The sequence below is a fragment of the Pyxicephalus adspersus genome, chromosome 2 (assembly GCF_032062135.1).
Source record: "Pyxicephalus adspersus chromosome 2, UCB_Pads_2.0, whole genome shotgun sequence".
Classification (NCBI taxonomy): domain Eukaryota; kingdom Metazoa; phylum Chordata; class Amphibia; order Anura; family Pyxicephalidae; genus Pyxicephalus; species Pyxicephalus adspersus.
Window position 1 is genome coordinate 137,210,442 of NC_092859.1, and position 24,917 is coordinate 137,235,358.

Consider the following 24,917-nt stretch of genomic DNA (forward strand, 5'->3'; position numbering starts at 1 on the left):
CTGACGTTGTGCTCCAAATTTCACTTTTACAACCTTCTTTGTATTTTTGTACTTCTTTCAACAAGTCCTTTATCCCTACTGAAGCAAATCTGCGAAAGGCGTTAAGAGGATCAATCTCTTCCCCCACATATTGGTTGTAAATATATTTTGTATTAAACATACATTGGCCTGGTTTATTTAGCTCCCCAAGGGTTTTATCACTGAACCTGGGTGAGAAAGCAAACCTGGAATGGAACTGATCCAGGATTGAAAACATTTGCCAACAAATAGTAAATTACTTTTAGGAAATCTATTCCATGTTTGCTGGATCACCCAGGCTCACTGATAAAACTTTATCTTTTCCAGTCTTGGAGAACTTTAATAAATCAGGCCCATTGCACTAGATGCACTTGTCATTTACTAAATAATTGTATACTTTCCAGCAACAGACTGATACATTATAAAGTCTACATTGCTCTCTGCACACTGCATGGTTGAAGATGTTTGTATATGATCTCACTCACCCCCACATTTTTGTACTTCTTTAGGACCTTCTCTTAGGTTTATGGGTTTTTGGTTCTCTCAACATTGACTTTTTAAGACTTGATCATTTTTAGGAAAAATACTTTGCCATCAGGCTGACAACTCATAGAGAATTCACGTAAGCAAATATGTTGTTTAAAGGACTGCTAATAATATTGGTATTTTATAAGAATTGTACACTATACATACAAGGGGCTGAGAATCAGATCACTGTTGCTGGTATGTCTACTGCTTATAAAAAACTGCTTTAGATAACTGTGATCAACTCACAACAAACTCCTTTACTAGAGTAATGGGATCACTTTATACAGATGATCTCACATTGGCAAATAGATGCTTGGGTACTATTCTCTTTTCTTTTATTTCACCTAAAAGACATTTCCTGTGTCATACTTGGATGAGTTCTCTTGTCAAATGCTAATACTTAAATCACATCAATCCCTAAATCTGCTTTCATAATATGTGCTATAAAAAAGCCCCAGGAAGCAAGTCACACCATCCCAGCACTCAATTGACCCCAGGACTTAAAAACAGTTATGGTTCCTGTAGGGATTGACAGATGACGAGAACCCCAAATGTAAACAGGGCCGGAGGTGAAACACAGGTCAGACAGCCTTGTGTTCAATCCAAGGAAGTTAGAAAATTTGTCATTGGGAAATAACATTGGGTAATGCACGGGATATCAATCAGTCTGGAAAATAATTCAAGGGAGTTAAAAAGTTTGTGGTTGAAGGTGTACCTTTCTAGCAACAGAAAATCAGGAACAAAAACACATCCTAGCAATTAGAAAACACTACTACATCATCAAGATCATCAAGCAATTATGCCAAAATGTAGCTTTAAACAGGCCATGGCCAATCAAAAGTCAATGTGTAGGGTCAGGGGTAGCCACTATATATTCTCCGGAATGCAAAAGAAGCAAAGAAACCAGTGCGCAATACACTGACTATGCCAGACAGTGGCTCTTAGTTTGATGGGAGAAGAGATTAGAGGAAGTGAGTACCACTGTGAATATTTAATATATTATATGGGACATCTAGAAATCGTCGTTGAGCAATTGTGCTGAAGTATCCATTCCCCAATGTTTTAAATTCCTCCTAAAATATAGCAGTGCACTTCCTGTGTCTGACTGTATATATGAGTATGAAAATGTACAGCAATATGCCTTTGAGTCTCATTAGATTTTAAGGCAGGCTTGGTAATGTTGCCACTGTATTGCTTTCTGGAGAGGTATTTGTACCTGAGAACCTGCAATGCATGCATCCCCCTGCTTTAATATTTCTGTAGATCTGTGCTTTGCGATCCCCTTCTGTGGCTTTTAAAAAACTAACCTACCAGTAACAGATAATTAAACTTGGAATGGATTTCTTAAAATCAATTGCTTTTATTTGGCTAATGTTTTCAATCAGGTTCAATGTTTCTTATATGGAAGCCCTTTTCTTAACTACACCCAGATACTAACTTGCTAGGTTCCACTTTGTGTGAGTAAGCTTTAACAATAATTTGCAAGTATGTACAGCAGGTAAAATGTTCTCCTTCTCCAAAGCATTACTTACCTAGAACATATTTTTGTGTCAGTATGGCTGTACTATATAGATAGAATAAAATCTGACAGCCTTTCAAAGTACCAAGGCTTGAGGACTGTTCAGCATTTTATCTTTTAATGAAATGCTATTCAGCCTGACAAATCATCATGGGAATTTAATTTCAATAAATAATGTTGAGTGAGATAACCATCATTAATTGGTCAGCCATGCTTACTTGTGTGAGTAGATGATCTTGGTTACATGACATTTGTGTACCATGTTAAAATGTTTGTTCACCACATCATTAAATAATGCTAGGAAATTCTTGACCTTCATTGAACTTGTAAAATGATACATTGATCTATTGTATGAGTGTGATGACTTACCATTTCAATACACGAGGAGTATACTTGTCTTTGTTCTGTTCATGCAGAATTGTCATTGGGTTGCAGCTGATGTAAGCCAAATAATCCTGGGTATGCTTCTATCAAACCAACAACATTCACATTACATAATACATAAATCATATGTAGAATTTACTTCTATTTTATATTGTAAATGAAAGCAAATTGGTCAGAGCGTGCTGTTTATAATAGGCAGTTCCTGAAGAAGCAGGTAGAGCTGAGTATGCACTGATGCTTTGGGCCTGATTTATTAAAGCTTTCCAAGACTGGAGAAACCAGGTGATCCAGCAAACCTGGAATGGATTTGATCTAGGATTGAAAACATTTGACAACTAATAGCAAGTGTTTTTAAGGAATCCATTCCAAGTTTGCTAGATCACCCAGGTTCTGCCATGATAGTCTGTCTTCTCCAGTCCTCGAGAGCTTTAATAAAGCAGCAGCTTCACTGAATTCTTTTCCATAGGAGCAAACAGTGATCGTTCCTACTCGGCCGTTGTGGGGAGAAACATCGGGGAACCACTGTACGCATGTCAGATTTTACCAGGGACAAGAACAACCGTTTATCTTAATACTAAATGCATAGAATGAGGATTACAAATTTATGATTGTATATAGAACACCAGACATGAGAATACATAAGCTGGAGCCTAAGGAACAGAAGAACCTGAACTAGAACCTATGGAATGGAGGAACCTAAACTAGAACCTATGGTATGGAGCAGGGGGAGTCAACATCTGGCCCGGGGGCCAAATCTGGCCCCCAACCTCCTTTTTTTGGCCCCCAAAGAAATCCTAAATATGAACTGCAGCTGGCCCGCTGCTGCATTGAAATAGCGCCGCTACTACAATTCCCGGCATCACTCGCGTCTATAGACCAGCGGGCTCTCTGCCTATGCGTGGCCCCGCATTGGACTGTTTTATAGACGCAAGTAATGCCGGGAATTTTAGTAGCAGCGCTTATTCAATGAAAAGGGAGTTCCAGCGGTGGGCCACTCATAAGATTTAGCTCCGCATTGGCTGCGTCTGGCATTTCCAGCACTCCCCCCCAACTGTACTTTTCCTTGCTAATCCAAGCCAAGGACTTGATTGGTTGGATTTTCATAGAAGAATATTGTTATTAATATTGTTAGTCTGTGCAAAAAGGTTACCATTGAAATTTAACTCAGAAGGCTAAAATCAGAGAAAGAGGCATAAGATTTTTTCCTAAATAAAATTTAAAAAAATTCTTCTGCCTCTTTCTCTATTGAAGGCCTGTTCCAGATTGAATGTGAAGTAAAACCTCCATATGAAAAGGTGTTTTATGTAATAGGAAGGAAAAACTTCCTTCTTAAGTTTTTAATTTTGGCCCACTGTGTATTTGAGTTTGACACCTCTGATATGGAGGAACCTAAGGTCCTGGGATAATATAAAAAAAGAAAACTATAAAAAGTAAACTATAAACTAATGTAAGTCTTACATTATTTTCTTAAGTCTTACAGCACACAGGAAAGGTGGTTTCAGCAAGGGGGAAGGTGAAAGAAGATGTTATTTAGGACAGGCAGATGTCAGAGCACGTAGCAGACGGAAGGCATAGTCATGAGAAGTTGAGGTCAGGGCAGGCAGCAGACAGTAACAAGGTCAGGTAACAAGTTGAGGTCAAGAAAGACGTGATCAGGAACTGAACACTGGAAAGTACTGTGATTAGACACATGCTGAGGATCCAGTAGAGTCTTCCATGGTTAAGGAGACTTGTTTAGTCTTTCCAATCTTGCCCTGCCTATGCTCGGAACACTGTCTGTGTGTACCTGCATTGAAGTGTGAGTAATGGGAGCAGTGGCAGCCAGATGAACGAGAGAAGAGGTGGATGCACGGTGGCTCAGTGGTTAGCACTCTGGCCTTTGCAGCGCTAGGTCCCAGGTTTAAGTCCTGGCCAGGAAACTATCTGCATGGATTTCTCCCAGGTACTCCAGTTATCTCCCACATTCCGAAAACATGCAGTTAATTGTCTCCCCCAAAAATTGCCCTTAGACTGTATTAAAGACATATGACTGAGGTAGGGACATTAGATTGTGAAACCTAAGAGGGACAGCTAGTCACATGACTATGGACTTTGTACAGCGCTGTGTAATATGAAAGCGCTATATAAATACTGTATAATAATAATAATGCAACAAACAAGCCAGAGGTAAGATAACCTATTCCTTCTAGTGGAAATAACCGTAAAAACAAAACGCTTTTCTTCTGACGTGTGCAGCTCCCCCTTCTAAAGGGAGTCCAAGGGCAGTTTTTGGGGGTAGCCATATAACCTACCTGCATGTTTTTATAATGTGGCAGGAAACATAAGCAGACATGGAGAGAACATATAAACTCAAAGCACACAGTGTCCTGGTTGAGATTCAAACCTATAACCCAGGCTGCATAGGCATGAGCGCTGGACCCTGAGCCATTCCTTTGTTGTATCCAAGCAATAGACGGCTTTTTATGACCTGCAGACATCCATCTATGACATGACACCCATACGTTGTATGTCATTTGTTTCTCGTTGTTATTTACATATAGCAGCTTCTATTTGTCTACCTTTATCCCTCGCTCTGTCCGTTTTATCGCCGTCTCCAGGGCTTGGATATCTACCCCGGTCCCATTCTGCTGATTGGAGTTCACTAGTTTCTTCTTTAAATGTTCAAGATCATTCTGTACCTGTGGAGGAATGCACTGTGTCACTTTATGCATCATTAAAAGAATACATACTAATAACTATTCTGCTATATAAAACAGATGTATTCTAGAATAATATGTACCAAATAAACAACATAATAAATATTATAAGTGATACCAATCTGCGTTATTTGATGACAGTTCTTGTCCCATTTAAGCTCTTCGGGGCAGGGTCCTCTCCTCCTCCTGTGTCCTTGTCTGTGTCTGTCATGTGCAACCCCTATTTAATGTACAGCGCTGCGTAATATGTTGGTGCTATATAAATCCTGTTTATTAATAATATTAATAATTATAATAATAATAATAACACCGGAGTCTGACAGTTCTAGATGGGCTACTGAGAACTCATTTCTTGTTACTCATTATTAATATACCACAGTATTTATATAGCGCCAATATCATACACAGTGCTGTACAATAAATAGGGATTGCAAATGACAGACAGATACAGACAATGATACACAGGAGGAGAGGACCCTGCCCCAAAGAGCTTACAATCTAGGAGGTGGGGGAAGTAACACACAATAGGAGGGGAGATATGGAATGGTGGGAAGTAGTGAGGGTTTATTAGACAGAGGAAGACAGGTAGGCAAGTTTGAAAAATAGGTTTTGAGTGTTCTTTTTAAAAAAGCAGAAAGTAGGAGCAAGCTGAACAGGACGAGGAAGACCATTCCAGAGAGTTGGGGCAGCTCTAGAAAAGTCTTGGAGCCATGCGTGTGATGAGGTTATGAGTGAGGAAGTCATTAGTAGGTCATTGATGGAGCGAAGAGTGTGCCTAGAAGTGTATTGTTCTACAAATTGAACAGAAACCTTTTTTTTCAGTATCACAAATACACATTTATGACGATGACTTTGTACACATAATATAATAATGTCATTTTTAAATTCCCTCCACAGCTGTACTGTACAGTCCTATCTTGTCTATCTTATCAAATTTTACAATTATTTCCAAGAACATTTAGAGGGGCTCATTAATAAAAACACTGAATCTGACATTCCTTGAAACATTTCCAGGTGAAAATGTGTTCCAATGGCTGTAATTACCTCTCCACCAAGGAATGTTTTAGTGAATCTCAGGTTCCCTTTTTTTGATAAATGGCCCCCATAGTTGGTAAGAAAAAGGCAGAGATGTGTATTGAGCTCAGCAGCCAGCTACATTAGTACTTTCTGTGTTTTTAAACATTTTTGTGCAGTAGAATTACTAACCTATGATGTGATGCGCCATACTCTGCCATATTTTACATTGAATATATGAAAATGTCAAATTAATCAAATAATAATCAACATGATCACTCCTAAACTATTATCACTATTAAATTAAAAAGGAAAATTGATCTGGCCAGGCTTCTCCTTCCCCATTGGTTAACCATTGTATTGAAATCCAAACCTTTTTTTGAATATTTCACATCTATACTGAATGAATCAAACAGGTGAATGGTACTTGTAGATTATTACAAGAATCACAGAGGGATCTATTTATAAAGCAGGGAATCTAGCATTCTCTCCAACATTCCCTGGTAGGAATCATATACTGCCATTGAAACCCATGAATCTGGAAGATTCCCATGAGGGAATGTCTGATTTCTACTAGATTGTAAGCTCTTCTGGGCAGGGTCCTCTCCTCCTGTGTCACTGTCTGTATTCGTCCGTCATTTGCAACCCCTATTTAATGTACAGCGCTGCGTTATATGTTGGCTCTATATAAATCCTGTTTATTAATAATATTAATAATAATAATAATAAATTCCCTGCTACAGAAATAGTTCCCATAGTATATGAGCTCTATTTCTATTATTTTAGCAGTCTGTTTAAAAGCAGTGAATCTGATATCCAATAAAACAATTTCTTGAGGAGAATCTTCCATGTGTTTCAATGGCAGTGATGGATTGTTTCAGTGAATGTCAGATTCACTGCTTTATAAACAGAGCCCAAATAGTCCTGAGAATATTAAACATGGCAGAAACTGAAAAGAGAATTGGCAGATTGTTACATTACAATATAAAATTACAAATAAAGACATTTCCAGTTACATGGAGTCATACACATGGTACTAGATCCAGTCTGTGGTGACAACCTGTGTGCTGGAGGGACATATTCCAATACATGGGGACACAGCCCGATCTGCACTATGGAAAAGCTTGCAGAATCTGGGACATCCGGAAACTTTGCTATAAAAAATGAATAAAATTCAAAGTAAAAAAGTAGTTTTAGTGGCTGATCGGTCTTTATAATGATATTTGTTGTATCGATTCTCCTGTGAGTGTCCCTGGAAATCATTCAATATGGTAAAGTAATGGTGCAGATACACCAGACGTGATCGCTGCATCTATTACCCCCTCTGTGATCTACCTGCACCAGAAGATGCCCCACAGGGTCTGCTGCCCCGGCCATACCACAGGCAGCGTGCGACTTGCATCCGAGGACTGCTGCTGTCATGGCAACGGGACGCTCTATGGACCGTACCACTTAATCTGGATTCGTCCATTTCTCACTAATGAGTAGGGGGAGCCGGGCGGAAGTACAGTAGTTGCCATGAGGAAGTTGGGCGGTTGCCATGCGGAAGTAGTTCTTGCAGCAGTACGGAAGAGAAGACCGGAGCAGCCATGGCCTCTGAGCCCTGTGTGCTTCTTACTAGCTGCGCCTCTGAATTCAATGAAGAGGAGCTTGTGAAACGTAAGTCGTGTTGCTGGTTGTGACAGACATGGAGCTGGAGTCACGTGTTTATTGTGAAGGGTGGCAGAAGGAAGCAAATGGCTGGCTGTATGTGGAGCTGGGCCACCAACAAATGTCATCACCTGACCCCTCCTCACCTCTCTCTGAGGTAGAAATATGAAGCCTGACATTACTTTCCTCCTGTAAATACTGGCTGCAGCCTGGAATAAAAATGTATTTTGATATTTGTCTTCTAGACAGTGATAGTGACAGGCAGGTAACTGGAAATTTAAGGCAATGTTCACACCGGCGGTAAGGTTGTGGTGTGTTTACTGTTTCTTCAGGCCAGGGAACCACTTCAACAAATAGCTTCTAATGGTGGCAGCTCCATTGCAAATGAATGGGGGTGATACTAGTACTGCTCTCTAGCGCCATCTGTTAAATGATCTGGCGCTGCAATGTGAGTGACTAGCACCAAGCAAGGTGGCCGCAGCCAGGAGCCGCACTGGATCCGGCCTGAACCCATCTCTACCAATCATAGCTAACTCCCTCACCACCACCGAAAACTATAAGTAAAGGTAACTGATAAAAGAGAAATATATGACAAGGGAAAACAAGATTGCTAATCAGATTTTGTTGGTCAAATAGAGCCACATACCCTGATACAAATCAATGTGAATAGCAGGGAAATAAGAAGAAAAGGCCAGGGTATTTACCTTTTGAGGCAATGTATTAGAGAAAGTGTATAAAAATTATTCCCTATTCCAGGAATATACATAACACAAAAGTATTAGTATTTTACAGGTAGACATGGTTATGGTCTGCCCCACTGTGTTTTGAAGCACAGGAGTGCCTTGTGACCTGTTAGCTAGACATAAAATCCCTAGATATATTGAAGCAATAAATGTATCCCAATATATCAAGCTCCTGTGCTTTGATTTCAAATCCCTCCACAGTTATTGTCTGTGTTAAGCTGCGTACACACCTGCAATTTTTCTCGTTGGAAAGGATCTTTCACGATCCTTTCCAACGAGAAAAGACTGCACGATGCATGAACGATGCTGTACATACAGCACCGTTTATGGTCTATGGAGAGGGGAGGGGGGGAGCGACGGAGCGGCACCCTGCTGCGCGCTCTCCCCTTCCCTTTCATTAGGATCGGTCGTCGTCCATCGTCCATGGATCCGCCAGGACGGTCGTCGGACGATGGACGACGACCGACTGTACACACGGCAGATTTTCGCCCGATAATTGGCCGATACCGATTATCGGGCGAGAAAAATTTGCCGTGTGTACGCAGCTTTACTTGCAGGTTTTATAGTCAGAACTCGGGATCTTCAAAGCTTCTGGGGCAGCATGACATCCAGGCAGATAGCATATTCCGAGCAGTCCGCAATATAAACCTACGTATTGTTTAAGTAAAAGGTTTCTTTAGGACACTTAATACTCATATTGACCTCCATAAAACAATTTACATTCAGATCCATTTAAAATCTCATCCCTGTTTCCTTTTACTCTTTTTTCATCATTAATATCTGCCAATTTATTGACATGACATGACTATCATTTTTGGGGTGAGGGAATTGCAAGCTGAGGGGGCACAAGCTATTTCCTGAGAACCCATTGAAAACATTTTTGTGTGTAATTTTTGATGCATAACTTTTGGTGTTTTTCTGGATTATTTTACATTTAGTGTTTCTTACACCTGATTAAAAAAAACAAAACGTTTTTGAGTGGTGTAGCTGTTTCTTCTGAGTTGCTTTACATATTGACTGATTTGTTCCAGCCTGTAAATTCATTCCACCAGGTGGCTGTCAAAGCTTGCTTACTGCCCATGTGAGATTGCCCCTCTTCTGTTCCTGTACAGTTTTAGGATCTGCAACATTTCTAGCTAATCCCTGTTTACAATTCTTTTTTCAGCCATAGGATAAATTATTTATTATCACTGCTTCTTATAGAACTGTACATTGTCTTATTGCATCTGCATTCTGAGGAACTGGGAGCTGCAACTACAAAACTGTACACAACCATGCCATGATCAAACTTATGCTTAGCCATGAATTCTTGGTGCTTGGTTACTTTCCAGATCTTAGCAGGTCTTCTTTATATGTTGTACATGTACGCTGGCCATGCATATAGCAATAGAGCAAACTACTCTTTGATTTTTATTTTTTTTGTCTAAGATACATAACGTTTGGTTGACAACTATAAGCAAGTAGTTCTGAAATTTCTCTAACTGAATGTGCCAAAGATGAAAAAAAAAATGCTGTAGTTGTTTTGTTTTTTTTTCCTGGTGGCAAGATGGTGGATAAAATGGATTGAAAATTGCAACATGTATGGGCCGCTGTATTGTTCAGGCTTTCCGCCCTGACTGTTTGATTACTAGATGGCGGTGCACTTACCCGGTATGCCGGGGAATTGTCAGATGATCAAGTATACAGCAGCTTCATCTTCCACTTATGGGTAATTGTTTTTTTTGCTGAGCATCAAATTAAATGATGCAATTACATGAAGCAGATTTAAATATATTTATCTCTAGCTTGGCCATTTGTAAAAAGCCCACCCTCTGGTAAAGCAGTTCACTGGTTCTTTGCTGTCTTGTGTTGACTACCTCTGCCCACATATATACTTTTGAACCCCCTCATGTGGTAAATATAAATTCACTTTGAATCAACTTAAGTGGCCATTCTTTACATCCTTGGCAAACCATACATTCTGAGCATGTTTATTTGGCAGATTTATACCTTTACCTAGGATAGCAGGTAGTGTCAGCTTTCCGACAGGTTCCTTAACAGCTTTGGCTTCACTAGAATAATAATATCTTTCATTCTGTTATCATTTTAAGGTACAACATACATATAACACACCTCAGCTGCATATTTGAAGACTGTCCCTTAGATATAACTTTAAGGGAATGTATTAGATTAGAATCATGATAGCTGCCATTGCTGTCTTGTCTTTATAGAGACTGGTTTGCCTGGTTAGAGTTGGCATTGCAAAATTCCCAGTACTTCTGGGTATGGGAAGGCATGTGACCTCTTCCCATGACTTATCCAATCTATAGGTCCAAAGACTGACACATGACTGAGGGGATCACCACGCACTCTATGCTGGGTATTTTGGTGGTGGCTGCAGTGGATGGGAGGAGTGGCAGGGGATCACTAAAAAAATGAATACAAAGAGGTTGAGGTGGCTTGCACGGCCAGTGTCACTTTGCCCTGAGTGGACAAGGTAACAGTGTTTATTTTGGGGTGGAGCTCTATTAATATTATTAATAAACAGGATTTCTATAGCACCAACATATTACGCAGCACTGTACATTAAATAGGGGTTGCAAATGACAGACAGATACAGACATTGACACAGGGGGAGGAAAAGACCCTGCCCAGAAGAGCTTACAGTCTGGGAAGTGGGGTTTTAAAAGACAGAAGAAGACACGTAGGTAGATTTGAAAGGATGGGTTTTAAGAGCTCTTTTAAATGAGCAAAAAAGTAGGAGCAAGCCGAATAGGACGATGAAGACCATTCGAGAGAGTCGGTGCAGCTCTTGAAAAGTTTTGGAGCCGTGCATGTGATGAGGTTATGAGTGAGGAAGTCATTAGTAGGTCACTGGAGGAGCGAAGAGAGTGGCTGGGGGAGTATTTTTCTATCAGGTCAGAAAGGTAAATAGGACAAGAACTGTGAGAGGATTTGAAGGCAAAGCACAGGAGCTTGAATTTGATTCTAAGGTGAAGCCAATGGAGAGAACAACAACAAGATGCAGAGGAAGAGGAGCGGAGCGAAGGATGGATGAGTCTGGCTGCAGCATTCATAATAGATTGTAGAGGAGAGAGTAGGGTTAATGGAATACCAGAGAGGAGGATGTTACAGTAGTCCAGAAGAGAGATGATAAGAGCGTGTACAAGGAGTTTGGTGGTCTCAGGGGACAGGTAGGGGCAGATTTTGGAGATGTTGCATTGGTGTAAGTGACAGGACCTGGAAATGTTCATTTGGAATTTTAGGGGGGAAAGATGATGAGTTCAGTTTTATCCAGGTTGGGTTTTAGAAATCGGTCAGACATCCATGATGAGATGGCTGATAGGTAGCAAGAGACCTTATCCAGGACTGAGGGAGACAAGTCCGGTGAACAGACAGATTTGATTGTCATCAGCATACAGATGGTACTGTAAACCAAGCCCAGGACATTTATTGGGTAACTGGAGCAAAACCAGCATTCACGTATCATTTTTCCTAAAAAAGCAGAACAAACAAGCAATTTAACACCCCACTGTTTCAAAAAACTAACAAGACAGTATAACTGTAGTTTGCCATTTAAAAACTCAGAAATGGACATTAAGGACAAGCTATCACAGAGAAAGAATCCTAGAAATGCTCTGTTGATTCTTGGTTTCAAGTGTTTTTTGGTGACATTTTCTTCTGTCAACAAAAACTGTTTTCGGCAAAAACTGACAAAAGCCTTTGTTTTGTGATGCTGTGTGCTTACTTCTCACTCCTCTCATAAGCCAGGCACAGAAGGCACATGTTCAAAGCACATTCCTGGGATAACATTTGTTTTGGAGAAGCAGGCTGTCTGAGAAGGCTGCTCTGTGTTTTACGACTGTCTGAGAGGCGTGATCTGCTCTTTAGTTTGGAAGGTCCAGCAGAAAGTCAATAGGAGAAGCTGTAGTGTTCTTGTCATACCTCTCCGAGTAGAATATCTTTGTGAGCACACACGACCCACTTTTGCAAATAAGATGTAGGAGAAAGGAGATAAGTGACGCCAGCACACCACTTTGAAAAAACACGCAGTTTCTGTTTGCTTGTTGCCATGAGTGGGTTATATAGCAAAAAGAAAAATTGCATCTATTCAAAAGTATACGGTTTATTATTATTAATAAACAGGATTTATATTAATTTAATTCAGGATTGTACATTAAATAGAGATTGTAAATGACAGACAGTGACACAGGAGGAGGAGAGGACGTGAAGAGCTTACAATCTGGGAGATGGGGGAAGTCTCAGACAATAGGTGGGGAGATATGTAGTGGTGAGAAGTAGTGAGGGTTTTAAATAACCGAAGAAGACGCGTGGGTAAATTTAAAAGGATCAGTTTTAGGAGTTCTTTTAAATGAGCAAAAAGCAAGCCAAACAGGACGAGGAAGACCATTCCAGAGAGTCGAGGCAGCTCTTGAAAAGTTTTGGAACCATGCATGTGATGAGGTTATGCGTGAGGAAGTCATTAGTAGGTCACTGGAGGAGCGAAGAGGGCGGCTAGGGGAGTATTTTTTTACCAGGTCACAAAGGTGAGTGGGACAAGAAGTGTGGAGAGATTTGAAGGTAAAGCACAGGAGCTTGATTTTATTTCTAAATTGAAATGGAAGCCAATGAAGAGAACTATAAAAGAAGGCAGCAGAAGAGGTGTGATTAATACTTTGATCAAAGCAAACTGGCGTGAGGGTTCGTAGTATTCAAATGTTGACGTGAGAGCTGAATCTAATCATCACTATGAAGTCTGTGACACTAAACTCTTTCTTACCTGCAAAAGTTATTCCGGTGGCAACAAAGACAACCAGAGTTCCCTGAATGATATTGCTCATCTCCATGAACATCTCCATGTTTACAAAAATAGCATGTGAAAATACATTTACAAGTAACCATAAACTAATGGGTTTTCTCTAGAATGCAGCTGTTTGATTTTGGTTGAAAGAGTGAGAGTGGTAGAAAGTTTGTTTTTGTTTTTCCTTTTTTCCCCACATAATATATATGTCTTGTAATATGTGTGTTTTTTTTCTTTTGTAGAAATCATTGGAACAGACCAGCTTTCCACACTTGTACAGGTGACTGATGGCGTGCGGCAGTATCCCTGGAGGATAGACAACAAGTACTACACAGCCCTTGTAAATATCTGCATAGTACCCAGTACAACCCAGGTGACCTCCCGGGTATCAGAGTCTGTCCAAGCCTTTGTTGTATACTTTGACAGCACTGTGGTAAGTGATATTGCATTTGCCATACCAAGTTTTTTTGCACAACCAAATTAAAATGGCAGTCTGATATAGTATTTTACATTGGGGTTGTTAAAGCAGAACTAAAGTTCCTTCTATATAAATGTGTGATCAGCTAGGTTCTTTATTACAGAAGAGACAGGCAATGTCCCTTTTGCAATAATCCTTACTACTTGTCTGATCACTCCAGGAAACTGTCAAAAAAGCTGGGCTGTGTATGTGCAGCTTTGGTTACCAGAATACCCTGCAATTCCTTCTTCCCCTGCACATGCCAGAAATGAATGAACTCCCATGCGCCTGTATGGGAGTTATATCATCCTGGCCCAGCCAATCAAGACGAGCAACGATCATCTGCGAGAAGATAGATAGAGAGAAGCTCCCTGCGATAGAATGGGGACAGACGAATATTGCGGGTTTAGGTCTGCACATAAACTTTGGGATCCTGCCTGTCCAAATTTGTAACCAACAGGCACTGTTAGTCAGCAAGGTGATATGCACATCAACAGAGAAGGTTCAGAAAAGAAGGGTTCAGCTGTGGTTTTTAGGTACATTGTCCAGCTCTTTTGGGGCAAATCCAGTCCTTTAATCTACCATGTAAAGAAGATGTTTAAACATTTCTAAACCAAATCTGTGTATCACTTAATAAAGCTATAAATTGTATATGTCTGTCACAACAAACTAAAGCTTAACCATTAGGAGGAGGGCAATCCCGGCATAACAAGATATGCAGTTTTACCAGTCAGGTTGCAGATATTTTTTCAATGTTTAAACATTTTGGTTTCCAATATCCCTGTTGGAAAACTGATCTTTATAAGTGTAAACGAATGAGTTTGGTAGCTTTGCTCAGTCAGAGAGAGCCTTGTGGTTAGAACCAAGTTACTGTGTTCTACATTTTCTTACCAACGCAAGTTCTTTAATGCAGTGGTCCCCAAATTAAGTAAAACAAGCTAGAGTTTTAAGCAGATAGATACTGTGCATATAAATTATTAATGCTTAAAACATCTTTTACTGTCTGATGCACTTCTGAAGGTGGCAAAGAATATGCTGTGAGCCATTTGGATTCTGTTGCACTAACCAGTATTTTTAGTATCAAGTTTTTTGGGCACCAGGAGCTTAGGGGTGAAGTTTTTGGACAATGCATAGGAAGGACTGCAACAGTTCTATGATGCACTTTTGTATTCTAGTGAATAAGCAGGTGACACAGGAAGGGTCAGACGTCAGGTGGTGTTTTAGCATACTTGCCATATTTTGTGGAAATAATACGTAAAGTGACATTGTGTTTTACAGTAAGCTGTTTGACCTAAGTTTCTTAACTAAGAAATCTGACTTCCTGACAGAAATCTGGTTTGGAGATGGTGTCTCCATGGCTTCCCTTACTGGAAGATTGGATGCTGGATGTCATGATCTTAGTGTGTGACCGGGCTTCTGATACTGGTGAGTCTGTTTTTTCATAACCTGTTGGTTTCCTTACTCCACTCTTCAACTCTCCTCTGGAGTAATGCTCTCCATAGACACTGTTTCAATGCTGTTTTATTTTCCCCTATCTTTCCTTACATCTTATCAAATGAGGCACCTCAGAGCTTTGTTGTCACAGTTTTTATTTTTTTTTTATTTTTAGTGCTTACATAGTATTTTCAGTTTAGGTTTTCTACATAACTTTTATATTAGTTCTAGTAGGTAAATGAATGATATCTTAAAAGCAACTTTGTTAGAAAAAAGGAAAAGTAACAGGTTTGCTGTACCACAATCATCGTAAGGTACTGATGATTGCCAACAGAGCACCCTGAGATTCTAATACGAGATTATACTGGAATATGCTATAAATTACAGTATGATATATGTGTGTAAAGTGCTGGCTGTGACCTGGTGTAATTAGTACACTGCTAGGTTCATGATGTGTCTAGTACCCTTTATTTAAGGGTATATTGCTAATTGTTTCCTTCGCCTAAGTTTCACTTCTACTTATATAATCTTGGGGAGGAATACCGTGTTCCCAGTTTTTACCATAACTGTACTTTTGTTGCAGGTGTGAGCCGGCAGACAGCGCAGGAGTGGTGCATCCAACATGGGTTTGAACTGGTAGAGCTGAACCCAGAGGAGCTTCCAGATGAAGATGGTAAACTCACTCTTGAGCTAAAATTTCTCTTTTGGTCCTTGGGTTTCAAAATGAGGTCATCATTTTGTTCTCCTTTGCTATAGATGATTTCCCAGAATCCACTGGTGTTACCCGAATAGTACAGGCTTTGAATGCCAATGTGTGGTCTAATGTGGAAATGAAGAATGGTATGTAGCATAACCTTTTTAACATTACCATTTTGCATATACATGTACTTTAAATGGCATTTAAAATGGCATGGAACAAGGTTTGCTCAGTGTTGATTTTACTATTTCAAGGACAGGTGTTACTGATATGTAGAAAAATTAGTTGTACTCAGTCAAGCTTATAACCTGTACGAAAAAAGCTGATGGGCCGATATTGAAAAACAGAAATAGAAGAACCCCCACTTGACTACTATAAATTCAGTAGATACATTACTACTGACTACTTAATATTGAGATTGTTGGTTGCCCATGTTCATCAAGTTCAGCAAGTCCCAGAGTCACCATCAAGAGCAATCTTACTCTGGGGTTCCTGCAATAGCAGCAAATGCATAGACATCCTACACACACAGTAGGACATGACGTCTTAATGCACAGAAAGCTTGTGAACCTAACTAAATCCACCCAAGGGCCCTTCGTATCTAGGCTTCTATTGGCTTTATGTAAATCAAGCCTTGGTTTTATAGATTCATCTTGAAAGGTTTATCTAATCAGACTTCCCTCCTTTAATCTGTCAGCCCTCCATTGGTTTCCATCTCTAATCTCTCCAGCCCTGGATTTGTTGGACAGGTTAGGGAGAGAGGATCTGATTGTTTCACTTTTCTGATTCATTTAGAACACTGTTTTTTAACTTTTTTTTTTTTAAACACGGCACATTTTTTTACATTGAAAAAATCCTGCGGCACACAACAAATCAAAAATGTTACAGATGACACCGCTAATTCTCTATTGTCTCTAAAAATAAACAAGGCAATTAGGCTACCTACTGCCACCCACTGACATGGAAAAGTATTACATTACCCTGCCAGTCACTACAGCACAAACACTCGACAATGGTAATTGGATAATATCCCACGCTACACCTGAAGATCTCTCACGGCACTGAATTTCACCGATCTAGAAAACTTAAAAAGAACTTCAGCCCAAAAAAACACGATAAAAAAGAACAGCCAATTAATAGAATACATAACACAACTAATATTGCTGCAATATTTCTTTTTAAACCAGAGCTTTCCTGCACATTATTTTTTTACAAACCACTGGAGGACTTTTGCTTGATAGCCAGCATTATTCAGCTCACTTTCTCTGAGCCCAGGTTCTTCAGCACACGTTCACAGCCTATACCTACCCTGTGAAAGGATCAGCAGCACAGTGATGGGCTCAACTCTGCTCAACTCTTTTTCTATAAGCATGCTTTTTGGTCCAGTTCTGACCTGGTTGATAATATGCTATATTAGGCTATATAAGTCTAAATGAGCTTTTGAAAGTACCGGTAGTCAAATGCAGATCATGATAATGACATTCCATGTAAACAGAGAATATCTGGAGGGATCATTTACACCTAAAAGGTTTTCAGAATAGTATAAATCTACAGAACTATCTTGCAGATTTTCAGACCTTCCTTTCAGGATTGTCCATGTACTTGCCAGCATGACATGGTGAAACCATATTTATGTAATTTCAGACCAGTCTTATGGGATCTTCGGCTCTTTAGCAGCAGTGAACCATAGCACAGAGATCAGCGGAGATTCACAGGATAACGTGAGTGGGTATCCTCTTTATGTCAAAGGCTGCTAACCGCAGCTGTGTATACTGGAGGGTAATTCACAATTGATGCCTGTATTTGCATTTTCCAGAGCAGTAAAGCATTTTAAATTTGTCCCTGAAGTAAGTTTGTAAAATTTTAAAATACAACCTCTATCATCTGACAAATACAATAATTAATGTGTATGCTCTGTTAAAAATATGACCTGAAACAATGCACTCTGAGCAGTGTTCTCCCCAGCACCTTTTAGCCGGGTGCACCACCTGGCATTTTTCAGTAACCTGTTTTTGGGTGGTTACTGAAAAGTTGGGACTCAATACAGGGGCTGCCACCCACCTACAATTTCTTCCCACCCAGCTTTAAAAAATTTCTGGGCTTGAACCCTGTATTAATATACCTGTTTATTCTATAGATATCAGAGTGCTACTTCACTGATTTTAACCCAAAGGTATTTGCACACCTAGTTACATTTAAACACAATCTGTTGTAAACCAGCAAAAAAATAATTTGTTTTCGGTGTATGTTATTGTGAAGAAAAAGATGCCAGTTTGGCATTTTACAGCCTTTGTTTGAAATACGAGACTGTTGAAGTTTTAGTCAGGCTGTACTGTCATTCTTGTGCATTTATAATGCTCAACGGTTCAGATTGGGTTAAACCCTGGCACTTCAAGTTGTCAAAGGGCTCGCCTTCCTTCTTTTGCTATTAAAGTGGAACTAGACCTGCAACACTCACCTGTACCTGTTCCCACGCAGGACGCCCACAGCTTTTTTTTTTCTTACCTTCCTGTGGACAATCTTTGGCCATCTTGATTGGCTGGGCCAGGATGACTTATCAGGTGCAGGTGTGCAGTTCATTCTTTGTCTGCATGCGTGTGGGAAGTTGGGATGTGTCACATATCCTGGCAACAAAAGCTGAAGGTGTGCAAGCTCATTTTTTTGATAGATACCTGCCACGATCAGGCAGGTAGAAGAGATTATTGCAGAAGAGACATCACCTGTACCTTTTTGTAATATTAACCTGCATGAGAGGACAATACAAATTAAATATTGGAAGCTGTTGCAGGTAAAGCTCCCTGTGGTTTTTACATCTTTATTTAAAAGGCTTAATTACTGTAAAGAGAGAATAGTATTTGTGTTATTAATGCTAAAAAATGTTAGTGCAAAAGCGAGTATAACATTTATATTTTTAAAACAATTTAGTATAAGAGATGACAAATCACTGTCCTTGAACCTCCAACCAATATACCAGAGGAGATCACAGTGCAAAATGCAAATACAGATTCCCAATTATTAGGATATGTATCTCTGTTGAACTCTGTTGTATCTGCGGTACTTTGATTTGCTGCCTTACTTTAACTGAAGTCAAACATTTACTTTGAACAAATACCATGGTCATATTCTGTCTCAGGTATCCCTGTCAAGTGGAGAGACTGCTGTGCACCCTGTGGATCAAGGAGGTGGAGATTCTGGAAGTAATTGTGACTCTCAGGTTGAATCTCTTGTGGGTAAGTTGTGACACCTCAGAACTATATTCAATTGCTAACACAATATCTTTGTGCCTTCCTTACTGCTCTCTATATTTGTTCCAGGTCAGAGGCAGCTCTCGTATCTCATTATTGACAAGTTACTAATAAATAATTATCACATCAACTGCTAAACTTTTTCATTTTTAAATACTCACAATTTAAAGTATTATTAAACAGTATTCATATGGCACTAACATATTATGCAGCACTGTACATTAAATAGGGGTTGGAAATGACAGACAGACAGTAGGAGGAGAGGACCCTGCCCTGAAGAGCTTACAATCCCTCCTAAATTTTACTCTCCAGAAGGAATGTGTTCATGTTGCATATTTTCTATTATTGGTTGCTGTTAGCAGTAATAAATATCTGATGCCAGTAGTTCCAGTAGAGAGCTGCCTATTGCAGGTCCTATAATGTCATTCCTGCCTGTCATTACCACTAAGCACTTCTTCCAAGATAATGTGCTTATAATGGCTGTAGCACAAAGCAAACATCTTCCAGGCATTATTGTAACATTAAAAATATTAAACCTCAAGCAGTTTGCTGGCTTTTCTTGCAAGAGACAAATCCTAAGTCATAAGAAGTTTTTATGAATTTCTACAACCTCATAAATTAGCACCACATTGTATAGTGATAGTCTGGAACTTTTTATACACTGAAAGTTGCAGGGATGAAAACAGATGATATTTGATGTCACTGACTGAAGAAATTACCGCTTTCATGAAATAAAATTACATAAATGCGTTGGGCCAATGTTCACATCAAACATAGTGGGCTGGGGAATATTAAAGGAGCAAAGTGATCATTTTGGCACTTTTTTCCCCCCATAAGCATTTCCAACCTACTAAAAAAAAAAGCTTAGTCAGCAGTCTAGTTCTGTAGTTTTAATACTTTAATTTGCAACTTTGATGTTCATTTATTTTATTATAATTTATTTTCACACTTAAACTTGGAATTTGTCTTAAAAACATTTAAAGAATTCAGTGTCTTTTGAGAGCTATTCCTCTTCTGTGTTCTGGCCCTTCCCTGTTTATTTTTTAATTTTGCCCTTTTTATTTCTCTAGCTTCCCTTTATGAGATGATGTAGGCTGCCATTACTGAACTCCTTTTAGGGAATACACAATACCTGGGTGTAAAGCTGATCTTTTGCTTTTAGTAGCTTCAATCACACTAGAAACACCCTGATGTCAGAGTGACAATAAGCTAAGATCCATTCTTGATCTGGGTCAGTGATTCAGAGGTTTTTAAAGACTGAAGATAGGAACGGCAACCAGGCAAGCAGTGTTTTTTTTTATAACCAGCAATGGCATCTTGTATATCTCTGTGAAAGGTGTGCATTAACACTGAGATACCTTTTCTGTATATTTTTTAGATTATGTAGTGCACAAAGCTTTAAAACTACAATCTAATAAAGCAGAACTATACCCATTAGCTAAAAAAAACTGTAGGGATTGGTGATATCACTTCTGCAATAAAAAAAACTTCACTTGCCAGATCGCAATATTTTAGAATCTCTCCCCAGTCCCTGCAATATTTTAGAAACTCTCCTCTGTCCGAATTCAGCTTTGCCATCTTCTTCTTTCCTGAGCATTTTCATCTTCAAAACATCTTGATTGGCCAGGCTGGGATGACATAACTGTATTCATTCAGACCTGGCAGCCCCGGGGATGCTGGCATATTCTGCACATTGGCAGCTCTTCAATAACCACCCAAACACAGCGGGTGGTAAGCCTGGCTAAAAGGCATGGGGAAAATGTATATTTAAGAAAACAGATTGGCAATAGTTTACAAAGGATAAAAAGAGTAGATTATAAAAAACAGTATAATAAAACAAAGGATAAAGTATTAAATTTTATTCATGTGTTACTTTTAACTTACTAGGACATGTTTTGAAATGCAGCACATTGGTGAGATCAGGCTGTACTGATGACATTATGTTTTCTGTTGACTCTTGAAAATACAGCTCTAAGGACTGCAACACTCAATGTGTGTGAACCGGTGGTTAATGTTGCCCTTGCAGTCTGTGATGTCTTTTAGGACTTGTGGGCACATAACCCGTGCAGCTATGGCCTGTGAAGGAGAGAGATTTCTGACTTTGTACATCAGCAGTGTACATTTGCAGGATGTGGATTGCTAATTATTGTGACTTTTTCCCTTGAATGCCAGAACGAGGGGAGCAGGAAGTAGCGAGTAGGCTAATAATACTGGTTAATAGATAATTTTACATTTCATCTGAGTGGGTTATGCAGTATTTTTGCTAAACTTTTTATTTCGTCCCAAAGCCTTAACACACATAATACATTTTACTTTAAATAATGTCAAGGGAAGATGGTTCAAAAATAACTATACTTAATTTTTTTTTTTTGCCAGACCCGATGCTGGACCTTGATATCCGAGAACTTGCCAGTCTCACCTCTGGAGAAGGAGACATGGAAAACTTTGGCCGGCTTTTCACCAAACTTCAGGAAATGAAAGGTAGAAAAAAAAACTTTTTGGGAGGTGAAAATCCCTGTTTGTGTGGAATATATACAGATGAATTTAGAGTTGAGTAGTACTCTCATTGTGGGTTACTCCAGTCTTGAGACAGGCTGGCACACAAACTATGTTTTTATAAAGATGAGTGCATCTGCTTGCTGAGATTTAGTCTTTAGAGTAGAAACATCAAATGTCAGCAAGTATAAGCTTTTAACTAAATGAGGTCCCAGTATGTAACTCTTGAGGGTAATTATTTTCACAATTTTCAGTTTGTTCAAATATAACTTGAAATATAAGTCTATGGAATGGAATACAAGGTTAGCCCTCAGCAGAACTAATACATGAATTCTTCTTCAGCTTTCCTATCTATAATTTCTATTCTGTTTCCTTTGTTTGACTTCCTGAGTAATTTAGTCCACCAAAGTCACCATTCCTGTCCATGGCTCCATATGTATACTTCGCACAAGAGGGATAAAATGGTCACATCCGGGTCTTTTCACATTTCTTGCACAGAAGGGCAGCTAGTAATACAGGTCTGAGAATATATGAGTAGATTTCTCTGTTTTTACATAAGAGAAGGGCCTCTCACACAGGTCCAAAACCATTCAGAACTTTTCTTGGTCCTTGCATAGGGGGAGGGCTGTCTCTCACACAGATCTGAGAACATGCTTTTCTCTGTCCTTATGCATGGGGAAGAGCTTCCTCCATTAGTCACGTGGGACTTTTCTCTGTGCTTACAAAGGGAAAAAGCTTCCTGTTACATGGGTCCAAGGGCATCCATTCTTACGCTAGGTGAGCACTGCCTCATACATACATACATACATACATACATACATAAAGTTCTGTTCATTTATCAGTCTGAACACATTCAGGATATTTTGTAGTTCTTGCATAGGCGCAGGGCTGCCTTTCACAAGAAAACATACAAAGACGTTTTTTTTGAGGACACCCAGCGTTTTTCTTAGTTCCCTACATAGGAGAGGAGCTGATCTAAGAATGTATGGAGCTTTTTGATTTCTGCCACTTGTGTATTCCTAACATTTGCTGATCAGCTGATCTCTATTAACATAACTAATGCTGAATGTAAATGCACTGATCTGTGGGGTAAGGCTGGACAGTATTTATTAAACATTAATGTTGTCCAGGCACACAAGATATTTCAAGCTTTCTACCAGCTCACAACCACAGGAATCTGCCATTCACAAGTTAATTTATTTATTTTTTTGTAATCAAATGAAAATTATTTGTAATAGAAGTTGATACAAAAATAACTGACACTGCATTTTTCCATGTTTTATGTATTCAACAAATCTACTGCACACTGTTTTCTGGTCTTAACAGATAAAGCGGCCACAATGCCACATGAACAAAGAAAATTGCACGCAGAAAAGGTAACGGAGTGTGTTTAAGGGAATGCGTTATTGTTAATATATGATTACATATTACTGTTTCTGTAAATGGTTTGTAATTCTATACAGAGATGAGAGTATGTACGGCCATTTCTTTCGTCTTCACAGAGCTACATAATGGTTGTGTTTGTATTTTGCTCCTTCTCACAATTCAAGTCTGCAGACCTTTTGGGCTTAACTAAAGGAGTAGATGCTGTTCACCTACCACAATGAATGTTGGTAAAAAGGGGAACACTTTACGTGCATAAGATTTTTCAAGCAATTTGGTCATAAAAACACCTCACTTAGAATCTAATCTAAATACTTACCAGGACAGTACTGGCCTAAAGGAAAGGACAAATATGGAGTATTGCCTGGAGCCTCGGCTTATTTTTGAATATCGGTTGGTGTATTTTTACCTCTGCATTTGAGATTTAAAAAAAAGAAGACATTGCCTTAAGCAGTCATTCATAAATAATTTTTTCAATAATATAGTCTCAACTTTTTCTATTTAGTGTAGGTTAATAATGAAAGTTTCTGTAATGTGAGCGGTAATGGAGGAGCAGCAACTGAAGTTGCATTGGGCTGCTTAAAATTTAAAGCCCAATTAAACCGAAATTGAACAAGTCAAATTCTTAAAGCAATTATGTACATTGGATTTTGAGCCCCTTTGAGGGACAGCTAGTGACATGATTATGGACTTTGTACAGCCCTATGTAATATGTCGGCGCTGTATAAATACTGGATGATGATGATAATAATAATGTTGATAGTGTAAATTATGAGTATTACTTTTTGGAAATTAACTTTTTAAATGCAAAAAGCCATCATGTAGCTGTGCACCTCTGGTACCTTTTAGTTTCCAGTTTACAAATTGAGGTCCTACATTTGAAAATGCATTTGATATTTTATTACATTTTTGTTTTCAGGTTGCCAAAGCTTTTTGGATGGCCATTGGTGGAGATCGTGATGAAATTGAAGGCATTTCCTCTGATGAAGAGAACTGATGGGTGTAAGCACAGCAGGGCTGATTTCCTTCAAACTGGAACAGACACAAAATATACCCTAGCTTGTGTCCCAGCAACCAACCAGATTTCACCTTATATTCTTTTTTTTTTTTTTTTTACCCTGTGGTAGTTGAATTATTCCTGGATTCTGATTGGTTGATATATGTCTCAACTTCCAGCTTTTATAAATCAGCTCCAGTATTAGCTCTGCAGTGACCCGTGTCACCTAGTTTTGGATACCAGTCACATTTTGCTGCTTTATCTGGGGTTTCCAACTGCCTTGAACTACATTCAGTTAATTCTGCCAGCACATGTCTAGTGTTCTTCATGTGTTAGATATCATAATAATTGTGTATTTATTAGACGCCAACAAGTCCCAATAAACTTTTTGTATTCATTACAACACCCAACGGCTTATTGATTGATACATTGACATGATTATTTTGGCACTTGGTGAATATGAATACACAAACCCTACATCACATTCCTTTGGCAGCATTCGTTCTTACCTACACACACTTATCTGCCTGCCTGGTGCTGAATTATATAATTATAAATATAATAATTATATATATTATATATTATAATAGATAAATATATGCAGGGTATGTCTCCAATCAAAAAATAAGCGTATATGCAGAATCCTTTCACTGCTATCCACTAGACTAGTAATATAAAAATTCAGACCCAATTTCCTTCCAGAGTCAAGTGAACAGAATTAACCTTGCCACTTCACAGCAGTGTCTGCTATATTTCTGATCACCTGTGCAAGGGTTACATCACTCTAGCCCGACCAATCAAGATGGCTTAAGATCGTCCACAGGACAAGAAGATGGTGGTACACTGCAAGGTTTGCAGTTTTGTTCCACTTTAGAA

The 24,917-nt window shown here is 39.1% G+C and overlaps 2 protein-coding genes across 3 annotated transcripts in view; one reads left to right on the top strand and one right to left on the bottom strand.

The window, feature by feature from the left end:
- Positions 1–7,610, bottom strand: part of IQCH (IQ motif containing H) — a 68,027-nt gene extending 60,417 nt beyond the window's left edge. For both annotated transcript variants that reach the window (XM_072402595.1, XM_072402593.1), the window contains exons 1-3: positions 7,495–7,610; positions 5,008–5,127; positions 2,435–2,532 (exon numbers count right to left, since the gene is read on the bottom strand). In XM_072402595.1, the coding sequence (XP_072258696.1) occupies positions 2,435–2,532; positions 5,008–5,127; positions 7,495–7,581 (305 nt within the window). In that variant the 5' untranslated portion in view covers positions 7,582–7,610. The remainder of the gene's footprint in view (positions 1–2,434; positions 2,533–5,007; positions 5,128–7,494) is intronic.
- An 88-nt stretch (positions 7,611–7,698) lies between these two features.
- AAGAB (alpha and gamma adaptin binding protein) lies at positions 7,699–24,446 on the top strand. The gene is made up of 10 exons (XM_072402600.1): positions 7,699–7,818; positions 13,575–13,765; positions 15,118–15,214; positions 15,807–15,896; positions 15,980–16,063; positions 17,565–17,641; positions 19,054–19,150; positions 21,542–21,646; positions 22,988–23,037; positions 23,964–24,446. The coding sequence occupies exons 1-10, from the start codon at positions 7,749–7,751 to the stop codon at positions 24,039–24,041; spliced, it is 939 nt and encodes a 312-aa protein (XP_072258701.1). The 5' UTR covers positions 7,699–7,748; the 3' UTR covers positions 24,042–24,446.
- The last annotated feature ends 471 nt before the right edge of the window (positions 24,447–24,917 follow it).